This window comes from Dreissena polymorpha, chromosome 6 (assembly GCF_020536995.1).
Source record: "Dreissena polymorpha isolate Duluth1 chromosome 6, UMN_Dpol_1.0, whole genome shotgun sequence".
Lineage (NCBI taxonomy): Eukaryota > Metazoa > Mollusca > Bivalvia > Myida > Dreissenidae > Dreissena > Dreissena polymorpha.
The window spans coordinates 10,442,358-10,462,733 of NC_068360.1; the positions used below are offsets into that span (position 1 = coordinate 10,442,358).

At 34.7% G+C, this 20,376-nt stretch overlaps 1 protein-coding gene across 3 annotated transcripts; it reads left to right on the forward strand.

The window, feature by feature from the left end:
* The first annotated feature begins 587 nt into the window (after positions 1-587).
* LOC127833588 (monocarboxylate transporter 9-like) lies at positions 588-20,076 on the forward strand. Of its 3 annotated transcripts, none has more exons than XM_052358932.1 (7): positions 588-751; positions 1,379-1,457; positions 1,872-2,015; positions 3,007-3,150; positions 12,437-12,600; positions 13,163-14,042; positions 15,195-20,076. In XM_052358932.1, exons 2-7 carry the CDS (start codon positions 1,400-1,402, stop codon positions 15,347-15,349), a joined length of 1,545 nt encoding a protein of 514 aa, XP_052214892.1. In that variant the 5' UTR covers positions 588-751; positions 1,379-1,399; the 3' UTR covers positions 15,350-20,076. The 3 variants fall into 3 exon arrangements, with proteins under 3 accessions (XP_052214892.1, XP_052214893.1, XP_052214891.1); XM_052358933.1 differs by having other exon boundaries at positions 1,382-1,457; XM_052358931.1 differs by having other exon boundaries at positions 588-1,457.
* The last annotated feature ends 300 nt before the right edge of the window (positions 20,077-20,376 follow it).

Below are 20,376 nucleotides of genomic sequence, written 5' to 3' on the forward strand. Positions count from 1 at the left end.
GAATTAAATAAGCGGATTACAAACCACCAATTGTGCCAGTGTTTAAAGGACATCTTCATGCTATATTGTGGAAATTTTCAAAGCATGTCATAAATTATGAGCCGAGAAATTGTATGAAAAAGACGAAACATCCAGCGCATTTTCGTACAAGATTTTTATCTCGCGATTTCCCGACATAAACGTCAGCGTACACAAGACTGATTTTCGCTGACGACGTCACATATGTAGAAATGTATCCAAGAAAATGAGCTTTCTTTAATTTATAGCGTGACATAAATATGTTACGACTCTGGTTGACTTTCGATACGGGGTTCGCTTCAGCGTACAGGTATGTCAAAACTATATATACTGTACGCTGAAGTTTCTTTAGCTATAAGACCACCGGTTTTGCTGACCGACGCCATTTTAGCCATGGCCGTTCTGTCCCGAATTCAGCCAGATATGTTTGAAATTTAAACAATAACAGATAATGACATTCATTGCATTTTCAAAAATCATTGTATGATATTGTGCATAAGCGGTTATCTGCACCTTCAAAGAGCAGGCAGATTGCATGTAATGTGATTGTTAAATTGTAAAATAATTAAAATTCTAGAACCGTCAGGTTGGTCGATTCTTCCTTCCTCGTGCCAGCGAAAAATATTTGTGTTGTAGAATTCGCCAAACATGTTGACATTTTAATTGTTTGTTTACTCTAAATTTCCAATTTGACAATTTGTGTTTGGGTTATTATGGAAAGTTGTTGCGAAAAGTAAATTGCTTGGTTTAAGCTGTTTTTATGTATTTCAGATTTAGGTACTCGATGTTAATATTTAACTGAAAACGAAAGAAATCTAACTAGCCTTACTAGGGACAGAAATTCGACCACGAACTGACTGACAAAGTCAAATGCTTGAACTTCTCAGAGACGTCTCTGAACTTCTTTAAAGCTTAATGATTTCTTCTAAATAGCCTTACAGACATGTATAAGTCAATAAGTGTTACAGTTTCAATCAACTGAGAAGAGTTCAGTTAATAAAATAATTGCTTGCACTTAGCATAAACAGACAATTTCAAAACATAGTCTTCTTGATGAACAATGCTTTTTAATTTTACAATGTTTTCCCTGAATAATGTATTGTGAATTTAAATCTTTATTATAACAGGGGCCTATACAAACAATTGTGTATGGGTCCCTGGTTAAAATTAACACTAAATTTGTTTCAGTGCTTGTAATATTTATGTGGGCACTTCTGCTTAAATAATTGTTTTGAGCAATGCAAACACTAATTTTAATTATAATAATAATAACTGTCAATAGATGTATCTAGAAGTTGTGCTACATTTGCATGTCATGTTGCAGCTAAAAAATGTTGTCTTTATGATTTCTTTATGGCAGTAGAAATTCTCCACTCGTACAATGTCAGTGAGACAATCTGTTCCCATGGATACCGGCTGGGCTTGGATGATATGCCTTGGTTTGTGTTTTGTTTCTTTATCAAGCATGAAGAAAACGCAATTTTTGAGGGATTTGAATCTCATGCTTTTTTTTACATTTAAAATATGAAATTTATATTTAATAATGAACTTATATTACAGAATTATTTGGAACTGTTGAAATTTAAATACAAAATAAATATTACTGTAATTAATTCATGACTATTAATCATGATCAAGTTCCAATTCAGGGCTTCCCCTGGCTCAAAAACTTCTTTAGCCAAATTTGTATTACTATGGCAAAATTCTTCTATTTTTGGCTATATTCACGTTTTAATGAAGAAAAAGTTGTAGCCAAATAGAATTTTCTTAAGCCAAATAAGTCTATTTGTAGCCATTGGCTAATTTTGCGAATGGCAGAGTAAGCCCTGAAATTCACCATTTTCTACTTTCAGGCTATTTTGTGAGTGTATTCTGCATGGTAGGAATTGGAAAGTCGTTTGGGATTCTGATGGAAGAGTTTGTTGACTATTTCAATGTCTCTGTTGCCGAAGCAGCCCTAGTGATGGGAGTCTCAGGAGGGATGTATACCGTGGCAGGTGGGTGACAATAACAATATGTAGAGCACTGAACTACAAATTTGAGGATCAATGCCGCGCTGTAAAACTTATTGGGGATTTTGTCTTGAAATATTGGGCAGGGTATAATATAAATTGGCAACCAGATAACTTAAAGAATACTTGATTAGAGTTCAATACTGATTAGTTTATAAAGCGAGGCTTATTAAAAATTAACCCTTTCCCACTCAGATATGTATTTTGACACATTTGAAGTAACTTAGAAAGTTGAATTTAATTAAAAGATCTTTCTTACAATATTCAAGTTTTAAAGGCTTCATTTCCAACCCTCAGATACTGATGAGCAGCAAACAGCATAAAACCTGAACAGGCTGCGAGTTACTTGTAGTTTGTTCTGGTTTTATGCTGGTTGCAAAAGCCAATTTCACTTAGCTTCTTATGGGTGAAGGGGTTAAACCACTAGTCTTGGCACTGGAAAAACAAATAAGAGGATCGCAGTTTTGATTCTCTGCCTGGACACATAACTTTTGCCATATATATATATAAATATATTTATATTTATATATATATATATATATATATATTAAATCATTTCTTGGGAGGTTGTATACTATGGCAAGTTGGTAAGATAGAAAATACTAGGCTAGGTTAGTGTTTAAAACATATTAATTTAATTAGAGAGGCATATAAAACCTTACAAACAAACCTTGGCACTAGACTGCAAATCCAGTCTTCATAATTTGATTTTCGGTCTTGCCAAATCACTAATGTTGGAAGTGGTCATGAAAGTTTTTCTTGGTAGGGCTGCACACACAAGCCTTGTTTAATATGTGTGTTACTGACAGTTACCTGGTATTCTATTTAACTCAGCATTTTTATGTCCTTGGTTGGAAGGTAAACACTAATTTATTGTAATTAAAAAGTAAATTAAAAAGTAAATTAAAAATGTAGAGACACCATTTAAGTAAAAATGTATCCAAAGCAATTTTCTATATACTATTGTGTGTTTCAGCTCCAGTGTGTGTACTCGCTGGTCAGCATTTCACTCAGCGCAAGGTCGTCATGGTAGGGGCCTTTGTGGGCGGTCTTGGGCTCTCACTTGCAGGGCTCCTACTCAGCATAGAGTGGGTCATACTCACCTCGGGGGCAATGTTGGGTGTGTACATGGTGATTTTTTAGATTTAAGAAATAAATAATGATTTGAGCATACATGCCAGAACTGTTGGGGCATTTGACCAAAAAGTGGGACACCAAAAATAATCATTCATGCCACCTTTAGTGTAGTCAGTAATCAGTATACATGTATTACTACCAAAACTCATAATATCTGGCCAATATTGAGGATAAATGTATTTTAGAATTTCATGAACACAAATGTTCTTCATTTTTGGGAAGTAAACACTCGTGTGCACTAGGCTAAATACTACAGAAAGTGAAATGTGGGGCATGCCTCTATTTGACATCTAATCGGGACAGAGGCCCCAATCGAAAATGTGTATATCATGTAATGTGATGTGCACGAATCAAACACTGTTTTTAGGGACCCCTGTTTTTATTCAATCAATCGTCAATTAACTCTAAATTTAGATTTAATAATGCAATATGTTCTAACTATTTTATGAAAATCAGTAGCAAATGAAAGTGAATTTATGCAAAAAATCTATGGGCATTGGTCAGCACTTAATTTGTTGTACACAATTGGTGCTTTACGAGGTTTTTAGCCTCTGGTGGTATATCTCAGGGAATACAGTGTAGTATCTTTGGAATTGATTTGGCAATGAAATACAATAGCAGTTGGCTTTAATTTCACTACGATGGCTATCTATAGCAATAAACAACCCTTATCATAAAAACACCATGGTGTGAATGCCTTATATTTGATAAAATCAATAATTTTCCAATCAAATGCTGATAAGTTGTCAAAAACAGACCAGATGCACTCAAGTAGTAGAAATGGTTTGTTAATAGTGGGCATTAAAGGGGCCTTTTCACAGATTTTGGCAAATTTTGAAGTTAGTCATCAAATGCTTTATATTGATAAATGTAAACATTTTATCTTAAAAGCTCCATTAAAGAATCAAGAATAAAATTTAAAAAAGGAAAATAAGTAGCCGGCGCCAGGGCTCGAACCAGTGACCCCCGAAGTCCTGGAGTTAGGCTGGAGTAAAAACGCATTAGCCCTCTCGGCTATTCCGCCGAGTGTACTTTGTACATGCATTTTATACCTTATATAAGCAATCTTTGTAGTTACGTAAATTTAAACGACAACAACAGAACCTCTCCAAATTATTCAATCGTTTCGCGTTGCAACGCTTTATAATTTTTAGGTTTTTAAATCGTCAAAAGATACATATAATGGCTATATTAGACAATGGTAAATGTTTAGTAATACTGTTTCCTCACAAATATCATAACTAAACCGAAAATTTGCGAAACTGAAACAACTTTTTCCAATTTTGTCAATTTACCAAACCGTGAATAGATCCCTTTAAAGTGATAAGCAATGGTAAATGGTAAATATAAGACAGAGCTTGAATAGCGAATTTTGTTGTGAACTTATAAAATTTACGTTTTTTACAAATGTCCGGACAAATTGTCTCATATTGGGACGTCTGGGTTTGGTATTGAGTTTGTTTCCTTTGTTTAGAAACAACATTTTGGAATTGTTTTCTAAGGAGTCATCAAACATAAAACAGCAAATTCAAGTTGGGATATAATTTTTCCAAGGGTAGGATTGCTTAGAACCAACCTTGATATTGGGGTCTTTTCCTGTATATTCAGCCACTTATGAAATAGTTAAATTGACTTTGTGTACAGAATGAGAACATTTTCAACACCATTGACATATTCAATTTAATTGTGTATGTATTTACAACACAAACATTTACATATCACTCAGGTATTTCCTTAGTAACTGGCTTATTATAAAAAGGAACCTAAGCAACCATTTTTGTTCATATCTTACCTATCAGTCTGTTCATTCCACATATTTATAGGAAAATACTAATTTTTGTAATATTTTTTTTTAACTCAACAGATAGAGGATATTTGTTGGATTCGGTGGAATATGGAATTTATTTCACGAGTGATCATAGAAAACAATATTTTCACGAGTGGCGAAGCCACGAGTGAAAATATATATTTTCTATGATTACGAGTGAAATAAAATCGATATTCCATCGAATCCAACAAATTTTCTTTTTATTTTATGCTTTTTTTGACCGTTTATTTACATTGTAAATGAGTTTAATTGGATAATTTCGCTGGATTAATGACGTCATTTCGTCTAAAAAATGACGTCATTTCACAGTAAAACAGTGAAAAATATCGATATTTGTCACTGTTATTTTTCACTGTTTAAAACAGTGGAATACCAATTTTATTTCACTGATATTTCTTACTCCAGTCGGTCTATTTTTAACCTAGAAAAAATTGCAAAAGAATTTATTCCGTGTGGGTCGTATTCTCATACGTCTTATTAATTCATAGTGTTTTTTTCAAGTCTCAACTCAATGGGGAAAGTGTTAAAATTCAACGTTGAAAATGGCGAAAAATGCGAAGTTTTATTATGTCCCATGTAGTACACCATACGGTTTCTTCCAATAAATATGACGTCATAAAGTGACGTGAAACAGTTCAATATGGCGGGCAAAGTCAGTTGAAAGTGCTGATCGATGTGGAATCAACTGTGATTTGACGTTATAAAGACAGTAAGTAGAAGTTTTGTATTTCAAACGATGTGAATTGTAATATTTCAATATAGAGCAATGCTTAATGGTGCCGCTGTTTTAGCAGAAATCTAGTTGAAAGAAGATTATAAGAATATCAGAGCCCTCTTAAAAGACATGCATCATCAAGTTATTGAATTGAGGCGTTTATACATCTTTGTAGACTTTTTTTCATATAAAATACACATGGAGAGTTGAAATTTACCAAAGGCATCCTAAATACATGAAAAAAAAAAACTTTTTTTTGACAACTTATAAACCGAGGTCTGCACAATTTTTAAAACTACGGAAGCGTGTTTGTGTCAAAATTCGCAAATTTCGGGGAATATGAGTTCTTAGTTTTTCGCATTTTATGTATATTCTTTGATTTAAAAAAGTTCATTAAGTACATGAAATTGCTAAATATTAAATATTATCTATATTAACACCATTTCAGGTCACTACATCAGTGATATACAGCATGTGAGAAGACCAGCAGATCATGTAGTTTTTGCCATCTTTCTCATTCAGCATGGTATGTTACATTAACTGAACAATCGATTTTATGAAATATTTTATGTATTATAATCAGAACAAAAGATAAGTTAAAAGTATAATTATACTGCTAGTCCATGATATTTGGATTTTGTCTTTTCACAAGTGGTTATTAACACTATGCCACTCAGGCCACCATGCAGTTTGTACCTAATTACATGTATACTGAAGAATGTTACTATATAAAGAACATATATTTCACGATCGAGTCGGTCACGAAAAATGCAACCAACACTGATTCAAAATGCCGGGCGGCTTTTATTGGAAGTAACACAAATCATTATTTAACGTTATTCTACTTCAGTTACAGTGGTATGTATTACAATTATATTAAAATATATTTATGCAAACATTATTTTTGTTGCAGGACAAGGTATGATGGATGACCAGGCGAACAGCAGAATATTAAGATCGGACGAGACTTTTGATATTAAGTCTGACTGCTTATTCTGTGCTAATTATGCTAAATCGGACAAAAAGAAAAGGGGTGGAGATGTATGGGATGTCAAAACTTTTGACTTTCAAGAAACTATAATAAAGAAATGTAAAGAAAGAAATGACCTTTGGGGTATATCAGTGCTTGAAAGAATTGAGCACATCATAGATCTGCCTGCTGCTGATGCAGTTTACCACCAGACATGTAATACAAACTTCCGGACTGGAAAAGACATACCTTTGAAATATCGTTCAAATAAAAGACAAAAAACAAGTTCAAAACGTCCAGGAAGGCCTGTTGATAAGGACCAATTGTTAGCATTTCAAGAAGTTGTGAAATATGTAGAAAGTTCGGAAGGTAAAGTCATATCAGTGAGTGACCTCGTCCAAAAAATGACTGAACTCTGTTGTGACAAGTCTTACAGTACAAAACATATGAAAAACAAACTGATAGAACACTTTGGTACTGATATTGTTATAGGAGAATTAGATGGTAAAAGTGACATTATAACCTTACAGATTACAGCTTCATATCTCATTCATAATTTTCACAAGAGTCAGAAAAATGAGGTATCAAATGAACGAGAAAATATCTTGTTAACAGCAGCTAAACTTATCAAAAATGACATCCAACCCATGCAGTATTATAAGTCGTTCTACCCAGCATCAGAAAATGTTAAATCAATTGAAGACAACTTAGCATTTTTGCCAAAGAGTTTACTGATATTTTTGAACAACATATTTGTTGAGAAAGATTGTAAGTTGAAAATCGCTGTTGTCGGGCAAGCAATAATGCAAGCTTGTGCCCCTAGAAATGTTATTTGTCCTTAGGCTTACAAATGCATCACCAGTTTAGTTCGAGGTTCCTTATTGATATTTTGTTTCAATTAGGCCTATGCTCATCATATGGTGAAGTACAAAAGTTTGAAATCAATGCAGCAGCTTCAAACTCAACATTGTTCAAAGATTACTTCCCTGGACAATTCATGCAATTTGTAGCAGACAATGTCGACCACAATTCGAGGACACTTGATGGACTGAATACTTTTCATGGAATGGGTATAATTTCTTGTAAAACCCCAGGGCAGAAGACCAGTTGGAATATACCAAGGACGGATGCCAACTATAGCCAGTTATCAGAGGCCAACATTGAAATTAAGTATTACATGCCATCCGAGGCTTCAGTCCCGCCCATCAAATTTAATGAACTGACTGAGATTTCCCCAAAGAATAAGAATTTCTTCCATTCTGCCAACTTGTTGGTCAAATCTGTTTGGATTGCAAGACAGACAAGACCTTATTGGTCAGGATTTATGCAGACATTTCAGCAAGGAACACATCCAGGGGCAGCAAATGTTTTTTTTGACATGACATTTTTGCCAATGATAGACATGGCGCCTAGTGATCTCACATGTATCAACTCTACTTTATGGTTTGTTGCAAAGCAAGCAGAGAAATTTAGTGTGACACCTATCATAACCTTTGACCAACCACTGTACCTGAAAGCTCATACAGTAATAAGAGAACAGAATGCTGACAGTCCGTTAAGACGGGTAGTATTGAGACTGGGTGGATTCCATATGCAGATGAGTTTCTTGGGGTGCATAGGGCACTTTTTAACTGACACTGGATTGCAAGAAATATTGGAGACAGTCTATGCTTCAAACGCAGTTGTTCACATGTTGACTGGAAAGTCTGTCCACAGAGCTGTTAGAGGTTATTTTATGCTTGACACTGCACTCCATGCTTTGATGTTGTCTGAACTGTATAACAGACCGCTGGACGCACCAATATCTGAGCAGTTGAGTAACCATGTTGTAGAAAATGCGAATGGCTCAACAATCGCTTTTCCAAACACAGGTTTAACAGAGGAATCAGAGTCGTCAAGACAATCGATAGACCATAATGAAAATATCTACGACGCTCCTAATGATGATGTAGAAGCTATCGGTCACTTATACGACGCCATTTCAAGCGACAATGCAACACTAGATGATACCAAAACAAACACACACCTGAAAGCGATTGATGAAAATATATCACATTTCAGACAGAAGTTGAAAGAAAATAGGACAGCTCAGCTTTGGTTCCAATTCATGGACATGGTATCACTTTTGCAGCAGTTCTTGATGGCTGAGAGAACAGGCGATTGGGAAGGTCACTTATCAAGTGTAAAAAGCATGTTACCCTATTTTGCAGCTGCGGGTCATACACACTATCTAAAGTCGTGCTACCTATACCTAATGGATATGATGAATTTGTCCACTGATCATCCAGACGTTAGTGAAGCTTTCTCACAGGGACTCCATGTGGTCAGAAGAACAGATCGGTACTGGGCGGGCTTGTCAACTGATTTGATTATCGAGCAAGTTTTGATGCGTGCGCTTAAGACAAGTGGTGGACTAACACGTGGCCGAGGCATGACTGACAATCAGAGATCGCTATGGGTACTATCCATGCCTGCGTGTTCAGAAATGAACGCTGCAGTACAGGAATTGACAGGAGTATATTATGCCACCAGTGATCAACACAAAGACGTAGGAACAACAAGAAACTCAAAGGACAGTACAGAAACTAGAACTATAATCAAGTTTCTGTCAGAGAGAAACCCGTTTGACGAGGCTGTGCAAGATCTAAGAAACATTGAAACCGGTGTTTTTGCTGAACTGAACGTAAATATTGACAAAGCAAAGGACGTTGGAAGCAGTGTTTTAAAGGACATGAAAGACAAAAATGTAGATGTGTATACATTTAGAAGAGCAGACCAAGTTGTGAGAATGAATGTCAAGTCCACTCTGAAAGTTGATGATGAACTGATAGAATTCGATCCACAACTTTTGTTTCAGCGTCTCATAACTGTTGCTGACAGAAACATGCCAAATATGCCAGATATATTCAAGTATGAATTGTGCCAAGTTCCATCGTCTATGTTTGACAAAAGTGGACTTCTAAGAGAGGCTAACAAACCGAATTTATCCGAAGCTATTTGGAATATGGGTGACTGTCAAGCTAACACCTTCCTACAATCACCAACATATGTTTTAGATGGTGGGTCATTGCTGCAACGTGTTCCATGGAAGAAAAACAGTACATTTCAGCAGATATGCCAACAATACCTTCGAAGTATTCAACAACACTATGGCAACAGAGCAAAAGTTGTGTTTGACGGGTATTCCTCCTCACCAAGTCTCAAGGATGTTACACATATGAGGCGAACGAAAGGAAATAGGGACAAAGGCATTATTTAACCTTGATACGACGTTCAGGTCAGATAATGAAAAATTCCTCAACAACACAGAAAACAAGCAGAACTTTCTAACCATCCTGAGCAAATACCTGAGAGACAACAACGTGGATGCAATACAAGCAGTCGATGACGCTGATACGTTGATAGTAAGCACTGCAGTTCAAGAAGCAACATCGCATGATACGGTCGTTGTCGACGAAGACACTGACGTGCTTGTATTATTGTGTCACCATGGGGACGATTCAAGTCACAATCTGCTTTATAAATCAGATATAAGGCGAGCAAATAAGACAAATAAAGTCTGGGATATCAAGAAAACGAAAACTGTACTTGGACCAGAGTTAAGCAGCATGCTTCCGTTCATACATGCATACACAGGTTGTGATACGACTTCTAGGATACATGGTATCAGCAAAGAAGCCGTACTAAAGTTGTTCAAAACCAGTTCCGAATTCAGACGGACCATTGCGATATTTAATGAAGAGGAACCAGACGTTAACGAAATAACAACTCGTAGTGAAGAGGCAATGATTCTTCTCAACAACGGTGTTCCTTCTGAAGGGCTCGATATCCTGAGATTCCGAAAGTTCACCCAGAAGGTTTGCACAAGTAAAACATCCGTCCAAGTAGAGACATTACCACCGACCACGGCTGCCTTTCGCTTTCACTCACTGCGCACATACCTACAGACACAGATATGGCGAGGAAACAACAATCTGGATGCAGTAGATTGGGGCTGGGAAATATCCAACAACAAATTGATTCCAGTAAGGACACATCTGCTGCCTGCTCCTGAACATCTACTCAAAGTCATACGCTGTAATTGCCGACAAAGTTGTGACTCAAAACGATGCACGTGTAGAAAACATGGACTCGAATGTTCATAAGGCTGTGGGAACTGTCGAGGAAACTGCGCAAACTCCTCCTCCGTCAATGATGATGACGACCTTGTGTCTGAAACCTGAACGTTTCATATGAACGACCTGTATATAGAGATAAAAAATTGTGAAAGGATTCAATGCATTTAAGATAATATTTTAAACCATTCAGGTATTTCAATAATTATGCACATCATTTATTTGTATATTTCTGTACTAAATAGCATTCGCACGATATTATTGATGCAATATGTATATAAGCAAAGAAGTATAGATTTAAATAATTATATATTGCATTAAGAATGCAGTTAGTTTAGTGTGTGCATATATAATTATTGTTTCAAATTAGACAACGCCAGATTTGCCAATGAGTGTATTTGATTTTGGATGTTTATTTTCTATGATAAGTATCCAAAATAGAGTATCTGTGGAAAATTTTGAAATATAAAATATACTTTAATCATTCATTTAATAATATTATTATTAAACGACATCAAATCAATATATGATCTTTAATTCCATATTGAACAAATAGAAAATATAAGCTTGTCAAAAATATGTTTTTCGACAATTTATGTACATTTATTTTAATATGCTTTTCATATAAAAGGTGTGAAGTATATATTGTCTTCACATTATATTAACCATGAATATATTAAAAGGAATTTAAGTAAAAAATTAGTTGCTTATTTTTACTTAAATTAGATATTCTTGGGCTGCATAAATGTTTCTGGTTGCAATGAATTATCTTCTTAGAAGAATGATCTTGAGTTTACAATGGACCTGTTTGTAAGAAGTGGGTGGGGTAAATTGACCCACGACATACGATAAATATGATCAAAATAAAAAGAGAAGTCAATTTAAGAATCATCACCGGCATCTAGACATGCTTTGTATGTCGTCTATGCTTCATAAACTATGAAAATTAATACTTACTGGCCAGATGCATTTCATATAATCAATTTTGTAAATTTCCACTTGTTTCAGCTGAAGTTCTAGGCATGTTGTTTCGTTACAAATTTGAGCACTTTCCGCCAAAGAAAAGTAATTTTTAACCTTGTCATGCAATTCTACGTATATTAAAATACCTAAAAACAAACAAATAAATTCTTTTGCAATTTTTTCTACCTTTAGCCATTTTAAGGCTAGAATGACTGGACTATCTCTATAAACCACCGGAAAGCATAAAATAAATCTATATACTGCAAGTAATCGCCAGCATACTGTTTAAAAGAGAAGAAATTAAAAGTTATTGGCACTTACACAACATGTGTAGCGAACTTTGATAAATATTAAGATAAAGTAGGTTTTGCAATGCGTGCATAATGACTTGGAGATGCTGGAGATATGTTTCATCAGCTGTTCTTAATAAAATAGTCCTTACCCATGCAGGTTTCGGCAATGCATGCATAAAAATACTATTTAGTGCTTTGATCTTATTACAAAATACAATGTCCTTACACGTACCTTACCTATCCAGATTTCGGCAATGCATACATAAAGAACACTACAGTGTTTTTTATCTACAAGGTATCATACCCATGCAGGCTTTTGGAAATGCATGCATTAAAATCACTATTTAGTGTGTTGATCTTTATACAATGCACCTAACCCTTGCAGGCTTTGGCAACGCTTGCATATTCGGTAATGGCCTAGTGATGCTTGGGCACTATTTCAAGAAGAGAAGAAGCCTGGCCAATGGTCTAGCCCTGTCCGGGGCCAGCATTGGGATGTTTGCAGTGCCCCCTCTGTTACAGTACCTTCTGGATACGTACTCCTTAAGGGTAAGCCATGAATTGTAGGCCACCAGTATTCAGTTTTCCTCATTATTTCAAAATATTTTTAGCTGAACTTTTCTACAAAAAGGGCAAGCTATTCTACTTGCCCGGCTTTAACTTTTGCGTCCGGGTTTGGTAAAAGTTTTTCATTAAAATATTTGTTAAGGAATAACTTGATTGATTTCATTTAAACTTAAAATTTGTATTTACCATAGGCTAAGTTTGAAAACTCTAGTATGAACTTTTTGAACATTTTAATCTAAATGAAATATTTCCATCCGACTTCATTTGTACCAAGACTTGGGATTGTGAATGAAATAGGTGGGGTCACGATCACAGTTACTAAAATAGCGAATGGACCCCACTTAAATTTGCAATAACTAATGGAGTTAATGAAATGAATACCTTGCATCCAGACAAAGCTTTGGATTGTTCAATGTTCAATAATAAATATACCAAATTAAATTACTTGTTTTAAAGTTTTATGAAAACAACAGAAAAAAAGCATATATGAAAAATATTAAACTTTTCTTCTTCTTCAACTACAAGTCTTTGTGTCTCATTTCAGGGTACAATGATAATAATAGGTGGGATGTATATGAATGCGGCTCTAGCAGGTGCTCTGTATCGACCGGTTTCCCACTACACCGATCCCAAAGTGGATACTAAGTCAGAAACAAACAAGTTGCTGGGCACCGAGCCTGCAGAAAACCATGTTGAACTAGGAACTGTTCGCAAACATGTTGATAGTGGTGAAAACCATGGTGATCAGCAGAAGCCATTTGATTTTGATGATATTGATAGAGATGCGGAGGATTATAAATTCAAAATTAACAATCAGGACGTGCTAATAGGAAGTGTTGACAGTCTGCATTCAATAGCATTAAAAACTGAAGACCAGTCTAAATTAAACGTGGCTGACAAAGGAAATAAGAAGAAAAATAGGATAACAAACAAATGCCTTCAGTTCATTGTTGGTTTGTTAGACTTCAGTGTTTTAAAGAATTTTGTCGTAGATATGTTTGTAGTAGTCAGCTTCCTGATTTTCTTCGGACATTTTAACTTTGTTCTTTTTATGCCAGCCACAGCAAGTGATCGGGGATATTCCAAATATGACAAAGCGTTCCTAGTCTCCATTTCAGGAATATGCGATCTCGTTGGACGAATACTAGTTGGCGTGGCGGGGGACCTACATTTCTGCGCCCGATACAAAATCCTTGCCACTGCATCCCTGCTATTCAGTCTGGTGATATTTGGATTTGCGTTTGCCACCCAGTATTGGTTGATGGGGATTTTAGTTGGACTGTACGGGTTCCTGGGAGGGTGTTATGTTGCGATTAACGCTCCAGTGCTCATAGACCTGGTGGGACTGGCTGCAATGCCCAAGGTGCTGGGAGTAGTGCTGTTCATTCAGGGACTTGGGGCTGCTTTTGGACAACCGTTGCTAGGTACGTCATAGTTGTTTAGTTTAAACCTATTTGTTTTGGCTCAGTTAAAGCCAAATTCATGATAAATTGCTCTTTGAGTCCATTTTATGGGTAGAACCAATACTTTGTGCTTAAGGGGAGATCTAAAGAACGCTCATGCAATCGGGTTCAAAACTAGGACCTCCTTGTGGATAAGGGGACCTTATCCTTTGCACCACGGCAACTTTTAGCTGTTTATTAATTTTGCTTTTAGTTAATAGGTTTTTTAGTGTATATACCTCAATGGGATCTTTTCATATTTTGGTAAATTGACACAATTGTAAAAAACTGTTTCAGATTTGCAAATTTTCTCTGTAGTTATGATATTTGCGAGGAAACAGTAATACTGAACATTAATCATGCTCTAAAACATCCTTTGCATTTTTTGACAATTTGAAAACCTGAAAATTATCAAGCGTTACAAACATGAAATGATTGAATAATTTGGAGAGTTCTGTTGTGATAGTTATAATTTGTGACATGACGAGGATTGTGTATATGAGGTATAAAATGCGTCTCATAGTAAATGAGCATGGATGGCCGAGTGGTTTCAGCGCTAGACTTTTACTCCAAGGGTAAGTGGTTCGAACCCAGTTGTGGATTACTTTTTTTTCTTTCTTTCATTGTATTTTTGTTTTATACTGGATACATTGTATATATAGTTCCAATGTTTACATTTATCAATTTCTAGCATTTAATTACAAACTTCAAAATATGCCAAAATCTGTGAAAAGGTCCCTTTAAACTGAAGTAAGCAACTAAGGGCCATCAAAGCCCCTTGTTTACATAGTGCACGCTCATTAATGTTGCAGAAGTGTAATTTGAAAGCATTTGTTCTTCATTTAAATGTTTATAACAAATATAATTACACGTATAATTATTGCAGCTACATTAAACCGTAAATTAAAGGGGATGAGGATGGGATTTAGCCACGTTCTCGGAAAACTGGGCTTAATTCATCTGCGTAAAGTCTGGTCCAAGATGAGCCTGTGCAATGTGCACAGGCTAATCAGGGAAAACACTTTAAGCTTTAATGGGTTTTTTCATTGTAAAGGAAATTTCCTCTAAACGAAAATCCAGTTTAAGCAGAAAGTGTCGTCCCTGAACACCATCCCTCACATTGCTATGTTCCAGGTGCCATCAGGGATATTGAAGGGTCCTTTGTATCCGTCCATATTGTCTGTTCAGCATCTGCCCTCCTTGGCTCCATGCTTCTCTTCTTCTATCCGATGGTAGAGAGGCTTCAGAAACGACGGGAAAACAACATAAATATCATTGTAGAAGCTTAAGAAGAGTTCTTTTAGTTTTTATTCAAATTGTGTTATTTGTGTTAAGTATATTGATGATCCTAAGGACAGTGAAGATACAATAAAGTTGTGATAGTATTATTTTCAAATGTTATTAATTTTCAACTGTCACATACCTCAGCCATTGTGCGTTTCAATATTTTTTACAAACGCTTTTGCATTATTCATTTAAAGGGCATTTTTAGTGTAAGTATATGGCTAATCCTAAATACAGTGTAGATACAATAACATTAAATATAGTATTTTTTCTTATTATTAGTGATTTGCAACTGTCACATACCTCATCTATTGTGTATTTCAATATTTTACAAAATCCTTTCCTGTATTCCTATAAAATCTGTTGTCCTATATATAATCAGATTGACCTGTTTTTACTTAGAAATACATGTACAATTGACATTCTCTCCAAGGACAAACACATTTAAATTGATCTTCATTTTTTTGTGTATCCTTTTGCAATAATCTTTCATATTCTCATCAAGAATGATTCCTAAAAACCAATCATTCTTTATTTCATGCAATACTGTGAAACTGGAACACTGTTGTGTTTAACAGTCAAACTATGTCACATAAACTACAGTGATTTCACGTTTGTTTACATTGATACATGGAAAATAATCTCTTAAGTTAAAGAGGGAAAGGTGTTAACCCTTTGCATGCTGGGAATTTTGTCATCTGCTAATATGTCGTCTGCTGAATTTCTAAAATTAGCATTTTCTTCGATTTTGTATACCCCCGGATCGAATGATTGGGGGCATATTGTTTTTGGCCTGTCTGTCTGTCTGTTTGTCTGTCTGTCTGCCTGCCTGTCTGTCTGTCTGTCTGTCTGTCTGTCTGTCTGTCTGTCTGTCTGTCTGTCTGTCTGTCTGTCTGTCTGTCTGTCTGTCTGTCTGCCTGTCTGTCCCAAAACTTTAACCTTACAGTTAAGTTTTGCAATAGCTTTTGCAATATTGAAGATAGCAACTTGGTATTTGGCATGCATGTGTATCCCATGAAACTGCACATTTTGAGTGGTGAAATGTCAAGGTCATCCTTCAAGGTAAAAAGTAAAAAAATACAATCCAAAGCAGCGTAATAGGGGGCATTGTCTTTCTGACAAACACATGTCTTGTTTCAAATAATACTATAAGAATAGCAAACAGTTTGGATCCTAATGAGACGCCATGTATAGTGGCGTCTCATCTGGATCCTAATTGTTTGCAAAGGCCTTCGAAAATCCGGTGCCAGCACTGAAAGAGTTATAATTTCATCATTACTGAATACAGATTTCATTTCCTCACAGTATTGTTATGACTCAGGGTATATATCACTCCTCCTTTATACAGCTTCTTTTGAATCTCGATGTGACCCAGTAATATTTTTGACTGCAAATTTAACTCCACTTTGTTAGTAAGGAGTTTTATTGTTATTTTGGAGAGAATCAATCGTTTAAAGTCTCTGAGATGAATCACTTGATATTTGATATTGTATTTCTTGTTGTTATTAATATTATGTCAACTTCTGTGGTAGATTGTGTTTATAATGTTTGTTTTTACAATAAAACACTATTTTTATATAAATATACCAAGATTTGGTAAAAAAATATATCATTTCCAAACTAGGATGCCAAAATCACATAAGGGCAATGACTTTTTTACCTGTTGATCTGATTTAGTCATGGTATAGTTATTTACTTAACATTTTTGACTCTATTGTATTTTGTATCACTTTGTTTGGATTTGAGTTTTTATTTACATGTATTTTTTACAATTATTACAAAATTTCATTATATTATCGGACAATCTATAGATAACCCAGTAATAATAATGTTGTATTTATTATTATGAAATGAAATTATGTTGTATATTTTTTAATATTTGACCTTGTCAAGGTCTTCTTTAAAAATTAAATTATTTGTTTTGTTTCAATATAGATGTAATGTTATTGTATTTTTCTTTTAGTGTGAATGTGAGTTGTGTTTGGTTTGCTTTTTATGTAATGTTTTAATTTTTAAAGTTTTTTTTTTGTTAAATCCCTTACACTGCTCGCCAGAGGGGGCTATATGTTTGCTCTTCATCCATATATCGTTCAGTTCATTTGTGATCCTGCAGTAGCTCAAAATACTTTAATGAAATTTTTCAATGGGGTGACAAGTCTTAAAAAGACAATTTTAAAATATTAAGAATTCAAGTAATTTGTTTGATACATTTAGCACTTGATGGAACATGCTCAAGAAACTGTAAAACGGGTTACATTATGTCTCCATAGGACACAAGAGTCTCTGTAATGAAATGTACAAATTACAGACATGCTGTTCCAACGTTGTGTTGTAAGACACACATAGAAGATTAATACCATGTTTAAACAATAACAACACATTGCAATACTCTAGTCATAATTGCTTTACTTAAACCAAGGTATTTAGCTTTTAGCCTCAATCAAAATGAATTAAATTGCCATGAACAGTGTTGAAACATTTTATATAAGGAAGATAATTCCTGAAAGATTTCATGATTTAAAAAAATTTCAAAGCCTACACAGAGGCATATTTGTTGCATTTAACAATGCCTAAGCACATTGCTTCTGAAAAAGTGAATGAAAAACAGCCTTACGCATGTCTATCCGTGGTATCGTTCCTCTTCATGAATACATCTGAATTTTGGAAGTTAACAAATATAATGTCAATCTATATTTAAATGTGCATTATTGGACATAACAACGAAAACTGCATTGAAAACGGCATGATTTTGACAAACTACTGGCTAGACTTTGCTCCCTGTAGTACTATGTGTTTGATAATATTGGCCCTGCTGATTGGTTGCTAAGATTTGTTACTAACAATTGAAAAGCATTAACTTTTCAGCACTTCTTCAGTGTATTTTTTGTGTGTTAAAGTCATGATACTATGAGGAGGGCCGTTACTATGAGAATAAGGGATAGAAACAATTTACCAATGTGAGGATTGTGGTTAAGGTTGTGGATCCTGATATTTTCTCTCTACTGCTTGAGCCTCTTGGTCTAGTGCATGACTATGTGACAGTTAGCCTGGACATTACCAAACTGCAGTTTTTTTTAAGCTAACTGAGTCAAAAGCACAGTAAATTGCTTTTGACATCATGGCAACTTTAATATCAGCGACACTGATTGCATGTTTATTAGCTTCCACTTTACATCAGGTGTTCTCAAGGTTTGGTGTTCTCAAGGTCACAAAATATTGTTTAAGAAAGACCCTTTTGATGTTGGTTACAGATCACTTTAAATAATGTCTACTTTGACTCCATCACATCATTTTTGCTTTTTCCGCCTGTGTTCGGGATTCATTCTATTTGTTACTGCTACCAAAGTACAATAATAACAACCCATGCATAAGACGTCAAACCATGGATTTTTCTGATAAAATTTCCCGCGGTTTGGTATCATTTCTGATACTGGCGGTCTTCATGACAGACAAAAAAGTAAACATGTAAAACTTGTTTTGGGTTGGAAATGAATACGAAACTTCAAATATGTTTAAACTATTGACTGGTATGTGTTAATTTTACTTTGATAAATGGTTTTATGACAGTTGTACTTTTAATATATAAAAAAATTACAAAGCTTTCATCACTTTAATTGAACGTTTTGCCATATTTTATGAAAGAACATTTCTAAATTTAATTATCGTTTAACTGTATTTGAAATTGATAAAATATACACATCATTATGATCTACCGGCAATAGTGAGTACTTGGGCTTTAGCATGACTCCTGTTTTGCTTAGAAACTTTCAAAGCCGTGTAATTTAATTTACATGTACCAGTATTCAACTTGTAAAAAGGACCTCAACAACAGCTGCTATGTGTTTAGGATTTGATTATTTTGCATGTATATTTGCTTTGTATTGACAACAAAAAGCATTCTTCAGTATATGTAGCTATTAGAAACAAATCAGTTGTGTATGTAGCTATTAGAAACCTATCAGTTATGTATGTAGCTATAAGAAACATATTAGTTGTGTATGTAGCTATAAGAAACATATTAGTTGTGTATGTAGCTATAAGAAACATATTAGTTGTGTATGTAGCTATAAGAAACATATTAGTTGTGTATGTAGCTATTAGAAACATATCAGTTTTATAAGTTGTGTGATATGATTATTATTTATATGTTTATATTTAAGTATGAACAATGTCATTTTTCAATTTGTACTGAAAAGATTGCTTAAAATATGTGAAGAACATACTAACTTAGAATCTCATTCCCTAAATTAATTATGTGTAAATTTGAAATTCAGAACTTATGAAGATGTGACCCAGAATTGATGCTGATTTGTATTTTATATGCACCAATACTTTTATGTCCATTTCATTGTGTTACATATTTTTGTGCACCCGATCTATTGTGATAGCCATTAATCATCAATACCATCCCAAAATAATAATAATGATATTAATATTTTTCACAAAGTCTTAACTGTCATGTCAACAACTAGGTCACTTGGTCAAATTGATTAACATTTACTAGAGTTTAATATTTTTAGCACAGATTTCTTTCAACTAGCGCAGATTATTTGTTTCAACAATAATTATGCAGAATTGTGAATTCTCTAAAAACTAACGGAAAAACAAATGTGTGAACTTCGATGAACGTCCTAATTCTTTTTAAACAGACAAAGAGACATAGCGCCGTTATATGGCCCCCTTGTTGCGTAATCCTAGGGCTCCATATCAGAAATCGAAATTTTAGTACTTTCTTGCTATTGCTACTACTCTACATTTACGGAAACCTCTGTTTTAGCCAAAATAAACATTTTTCGTGTCTCTAATTTTCGGGCATACTGGTTTGCGTCTATAATTGATGACTCTAAATTGTCGGATTTCATATTTTACAGCGCTACCAGATTTTTGCCCTGTTTTTTGCTTATCTGGTGCCCATTCGATCATACAATTGTATGTGCAGACATTAGACTTTAATACACTACCTGTCCATGTTTTTTTACCACCGGATTAAGGTAATAAAAAAATTGGCAGACGGATGGCAACTGGTTATAAA

Excerpts from the sequence above, each read along its gene's own strand:
- LOC127833588 (XM_052358931.1), top strand. The coding sequence starts at position 1,400 with ATGTCAGTGAGACAATCTGTTCCCATGGATACCGGCTGGGCTTGGATG. Across the intron at positions 2,016-3,006 it reads AGGGATGTATACCGTGGCAG|CTCCAGTGTGTGTACTCGCT; the intron begins GTGGGTGACAAT and ends TGTGTGTTTCAG. Across the intron at positions 3,151-12,436 it reads CACCTCGGGGGCAATGTTGG|GCTTTGGCAACGCTTGCATA; the intron begins GTGTGTACATGG and ends TAACCCTTGCAG.